At 34.4% G+C, this 5,613-nt stretch overlaps 1 protein-coding gene across 1 annotated transcript; it reads right to left on the reverse strand.

The window, feature by feature from the left end:
- Positions 1 to 2,256: 2,256 nt before the first annotated feature.
- On the reverse strand, positions 2,257 to 3,599 carry LOC141672670 (ethylene-responsive transcription factor ABR1-like). Its single transcript, XM_074479322.1, has 2 exons — positions 3,243 to 3,599; positions 2,257 to 2,989 (listed from the first exon to the last, which is right to left on the reverse strand). The coding sequence occupies exons 1-2, from the start codon at positions 3,472 to 3,474 to the stop codon at positions 2,406 to 2,408; spliced, it is 816 nt and encodes a 271-aa protein (XP_074335423.1). The 5' UTR covers positions 3,475 to 3,599; the 3' UTR covers positions 2,257 to 2,405.
- Between the last annotated feature and the right edge of the window lie 2,014 nt (positions 3,600 to 5,613).

Consider the following 5,613-nt stretch of genomic DNA (forward strand, 5'->3'; position numbering starts at 1 on the left):
CTTTGACGAATGGAGTGTATTTTTATTTAAGTGATATTTATGCCAAGTGCTAATATATTTGAATAAGAATGACATATTATATCTCATAAATCAGAGTTGGTCATTTAAGTTGCGTAAGCCCGTAAAATTTACCCATCCTAATTATAGAGCTACAGGTTTTATACTAAAAAAGAAGAATAACATACCCAAGTGGCATGTGACTAGTGGGGCATTATGGGATGGGCATGGGGTAATATTTTGTCTGGGATGGGTGTGAGAAAGCATTATATGTGAGCCACACAGGGACAGTAGTGGTTAGTTAGAAGAACAAGTCCGCACCACTTACAAATCATAGACAGGTCCTGTTGGTTTTGCGTTCAGATAGGGTTTAATCCCAGACTTTAAGGTTGATTGGCAATTCAATTCTACTAGCATGCATGCCCACCAAATGGGGCGGCTGTTTACAGGGTCTACCAATGGTAATAACATCTTTAATAACACTGTACATTTGTTTGGAGACAGTGATCAAAATGCTGAATTTGAAATTGATAGTAGTCTAGTAACATTTGTTTCAGTTTCTGGGGATGTACATTGCTACGTGATGTTTCTTTCAATTGATATTTCAGTCATTTTTAACGGTTAAATATTTCATAAATCGAAATTATTCGGTTGAAATACCGATTTATCATTTATCGGGTAACTTTTAAAAATTCGGATGATATATCGACGATTTAATGGAAATCGGTCAAATAAGACAAATATTTTTGACCAATTTTTGAGTAATTTATCCGCGATTTTTGAAAAATTAGCCGATTTCGACTATATCTAAATGTTATATATTATGCATAATTTCCCTCTTAAATCTTTATAAGTTTTTTCTGAAATATAAAAAAAGGCCATTACTGAGAATAAGTAATTTTTAAGTATAAAAAATTACGGCACTAATTTTTTGAAAATATGTGTAACTTCTTGTAATTACAATTATGTTGTGATAAATTCTTTTAATCTTAGGGTGACCTGAGGAGTATGAAACTTCTTTTTATCTATAAAATTTAATATTAACATTAAGGGTCATAATCCATGAAGTAGATAATCATTATTCGAAAAATATAAATACATAATTTATTTCATTTTTCATCATATATATATAGTTACAAATTTTAATTACCAAATTAAAAACGAAGTTGCACAATTTTTTTATTTAAAAAATCATTGAAATTTGATGAAATAATTTAAAGTGATTCTGTAGTAGAATCACACTTATCTAAAATTATTTCACAGTAAAATCAAATTTAAAATTAATTATTTTTTCAAAATTCAATTGTCAAACATTTTATTATATTTAAATATAATTATTGTTCTACATTAGTAACGATGAAGGATTTCGTACAGCTATTTATATAAGAGAGTTATATCTCAAGACCTTAGTATTAAAATTATAGTTAAGCGCTAAAAAGTCATATTACTGGGGTTTGAAAATTGTTATTTTTAGGTCAATTTATGTTTAATAGAAATCTAAGTTTATTCTATTTCTTAAAATTAATCTAAGTTTACATAATTTTAAAGTCGCTGAAGCTCAAGTGGCCTTACTAGAAATTCTTGCGTAGTAGCGGTGATTTTTTTTTTCATGTCAAAATCGGTGGCACAACTTATTCAAATTTGGATATTAAAGAAGGATTAATCTGACATTTGTTAACTGAAAAATATACAGTGTGAGAACACACCTAATTCTAATTCCTATCCTTGGTTTTAAATTTTATCACGTGATCTCTTACTGTGTATATGTAAAAAAAAGGCACATCAAGAAAATATTGAACTTATAGGACACTTGCATGCCCAGTCAACAAGTTGCAGAAGATCCAAACATTTAATGTTTTTTCTCTCCTATTCAAGGCTTACTCTTACATATCAAATCAAATATTATAAATGGGAGATATTCCCAGCCATTATTGGATGTGATACAGCTGCCGCAATACTTCAATGCGGTAGTGCTCACATGCCGCAATAAAATATTACGAAAATCTGTAATGAAACATTGCAGATGGTGTATCCGAACCAAGTTGGTTTGAGATAATTTGTCATTATAAATATATCACATGTGACATCCTGGTCTCACATTAAATATTTAATTTATTCTATTTCGGATTGTGATTTAAACCAATTTTTAAAAGTTATCGAAATTTGGCCCGAATTTTCACATCTTACTCGTATTTTTACTAAATTAAATTGTAAAAAGAGTTTATGTAGTTTATTTTTCAGATTCTTTTAGATAATGAACCAAGGTATTACCTAGATAAAACAGAGCTTCACGTCATCTCTTATTCATCGAGAATTTAAATTTCAGGGGACACTTCTATGATTTTAGAAATATCTCATTGGTAAAAAAACAAAAAAGAATCGAGGAATACATGTCCACGTGTCCTTTCCTAAATCCTTCCCTGATAATTCGGGTCCATATCCGGAAAATTTGATGGATAATAAGAAGGCAGAGCAATAGTACTAGTATAATCACTAGTCGATGAAGCAGAAGAATGCAATGTAGAAACTGAAGTTCCGGAGGATGAAAATGTGAACTGATCCAGCAAACTCATAGGTTGCTGAGAATAATAGTTCATGTACTCTCCTGAACCCTGCATTGGACCTTCATTTTGTATGGTCTGCACAATCGGCTCAGGCATTGTCGAAATGGTGAAACTCGTATCAGGAGAAGGAGAAATGATCCATTGGGGAGCCTGGGGACTAGACGATGATCCGCGTGTCACGTTTTCAGGGAAATTGAGCTTGGCTTTGCTGCCTCTGAATTTAAGTGCTGCTACATCATATGCTCTAGCAGCATCCTCAGCAGTGGTGAATGTGCCTAGCCAGACTCTAGCTGCTTTGTAAGGGTCTCGAATTTCAGCTGCCCATTTTCCCCATGGCCTCCTTCTAACTCCCCTATATTTTCTTCTTGCTTGTGTTTCTTCTCCACTTGATGGCTCCTGACTGTTGTTTGTATCGTTACTCGAAGAATCTGCAGTAATTAACGCAAGAAATTAAGTACCTGATGTCCGAAAAAGGATATTATAATGTTTAGGTGTAATTAGGACGCTGAACAAAATTATTTTATATTTTTTGAAATTTGATGTTAAAATTTCTGTGAATTTAGACGATTGGCAGGGACCGGGGCTCACTCCAGTCTCCCCGTAGTTCTGGCAAGATCGAGTCATGTGGGACTGTTGGACGCAAGAATAAGAACATGCATTACGTAAAAAAAAACTACTAACCATGCAAATAAGAAGGTGATCCTTCATTAGAAAAATCCTGGAATGGCAATAAACCTCCTCCTGGAACTGATTCCGTGAACTGATGATGATCACCGCCTTCATCGCGTTGTCTCTTGTGTCCAAAACCACCACCACCACCACTGTCATTGCCGCCACCAGCCACAACATGTGTTAGAGCAGAGACCATAACTGACATTTCTTCTTCTCTCTGTCTCCCAAACCTAGTCCCCATTAGTACAGACTCCAGATGTTCTCTATCTTCTTTCTTCCACTTCTACTTCCACTTCCTTGCATTCTTGCAAAGTGCAATCACTTGGATATTTTTATGTAAACTGAAGTGTATAGAATCTAAGTAATCACCAAAAACATTCTAACAAGTTATATAGGAGATGAATTGAATAAGGAGAGCAAGACAAGAAGAGGTCAACATGCATGTGGGGAGTTGACAATAAATAAAAAAATTATAAACTAGAATGAAGCGATGACAAAATGAAAGTCAAAGGATTGAAGATACTATTGAGGTTGTCTTGTTTTGCCACGTGTATTTTTGAACTCTTCTTATTTAGGGAGTGTAACTTCAAAATGTCAAATCATAAGTCAATAAAAAGTGGTCGGCTGTGAGACCAAAGAAAGTTAATGCGTACCCAAACAACTTGTTGAGGTAATTGAAGGGCCCCACAACCGACATAATTATTTTTAGAGTAAAATGTATATTTTATATCTTGAAATAGTTGATGTGTGATTTATTTTCGGTAACTCTTTGAGAGGTGTTTCTTATTTATTACTCCCTCCGTCTCATTGATTTCACTACGGTTACTATTTACATGTATTTTGAGGCCTCTGTAAAATATAGTTTTGTAATATTTTTTTAATTTTTTTTTGAATAAAAGTTTAAACATAAAATTTTTATACAGAAAAAAAAATTATAAAAATATAATGAAGTTATATTTAAAATAAGTATTGAAAAACGTGTCAAAAAAGTGATGTAGAGAATTTAATGGGACAGTGTACAAACTAGTATTTCTATGATGACTTTTTAAGTTGTATGTACTTTAGAAAGGTATTATTTATGTAGAATAGTTAAAGGTTGCTTTGCTCTATTTCCTCTTACATAAATTATTTGACATTTATTTTCACAAAAATATTATAATAGTTGACAGTTCTTGTAAAAACCTAATAAGTGAACGCAAGTCGGACAAATAAAATTAGTAATATTATTGCTGTAATTTAGGTCGCCCGACCCGAATTTCGAGCCGGGTATAATTTGAGACTATATTAGTTCAGTCGAGCCAAGCCGGCTCATTTAACTAATCGAGCCTAAAACTTTGTCCGAACTCGACTTGTTTAATTTCATGAATCGAGTCGAGTCGGCTCGTTAACTAAACGAGCCCATTGTAACGAGTCGGGTGAGACGGCTCATTTAATTTTACACTTAATCGAGTCTAAATCTCTAACTAAAATTGACTTGTTTAATTTTACTAGTCAAGTCGAGCCGGTTGGTTTAATTAAACGAACCGAAACTTCTACCTGTACTCGGAACAAGCCAAGTCGAGCCCACTTAAATGAGTTCGAGTAAGGTAAGCTCACGAGCCGCCCGATTATAGCCCTAAGTAATACTGTATGTATTAGTTTTAAACTTGTTCTTATAAACGCCCCAAAATCTTTTATTTAAGCGTAAATTATGCTAGATGTTAAAGCAGTAACTGATAATGTCTATTAATACCTACACCACTAGGGCTGTAATTCGGGCCGAGCAAGCCGAATTTCGAGCCGGGCGTAATTCAAGTCAAGATTAATCGAGTCGAGCCGAGCTGACTCGTTTAGTTAAACGAGCCTAAATCTCTGTCCGAACTTGACTCGTTTAATTTCACGAGTCGAGTCGTGCCCGAACTCGACTCGTTTAATTTTACGAGTCAAGTCGAGCCGGCTCGTTTAGCTAAACGAGCCGGTTTTAACGAGTCGGGCGAGTCGGCTAGTTTAATTTTACACTTAATCGAGCTTAAACCTCTACCCGAATTCGGCTCGGTTAATTTCACGAGTCGAACCGAGCTGACTCGAGTAATTAAACGAGCCGGAACTTCTGCCCGAACTCCGCTCGTTTAACTAAACGAGCCGAGTCGAGCTCACTTAAACGAGTTCGAGGAATTACAGCCCTATACACCACCATGTCTCGAGACCAGCAATTCACTATAACTGCTAACATAAAAATGATCAACAAACTCGATAATCCAGGAATGCTTCATTTAGGAAATATAAAGATGGTCTCCAAAATTAATAACAGCAGTATGAAATTAGGCAAATGAAAGATACCTTAGTATTTGGTAATAAAAGTAAAAGTAACATAGTGATTAGTGAATAATCAAGCATCTGG

Source organism: Apium graveolens, chromosome 7 (assembly GCF_009905375.1).
Source record: "Apium graveolens cultivar Ventura chromosome 7, ASM990537v1, whole genome shotgun sequence".
Taxonomy (NCBI): domain Eukaryota; kingdom Viridiplantae; phylum Streptophyta; class Magnoliopsida; order Apiales; family Apiaceae; genus Apium; species Apium graveolens.

Bases quoted from the DNA above. Each gene is read 5' to 3' on its own strand.
- LOC141672670 (XM_074479322.1), bottom strand. From the start codon at position 3,474: ATGGGGACTAGGTTTGGGAGACAGAGAGAAGAAGAAATGTCAGTTATG. The intron at 2,990-3,242 runs GTTAGTAGTTTT...TAATTACTGCAG, and splicing joins ATCACCTTCTTATTTGCATG to ATTCTTCGAGTAACGATACA.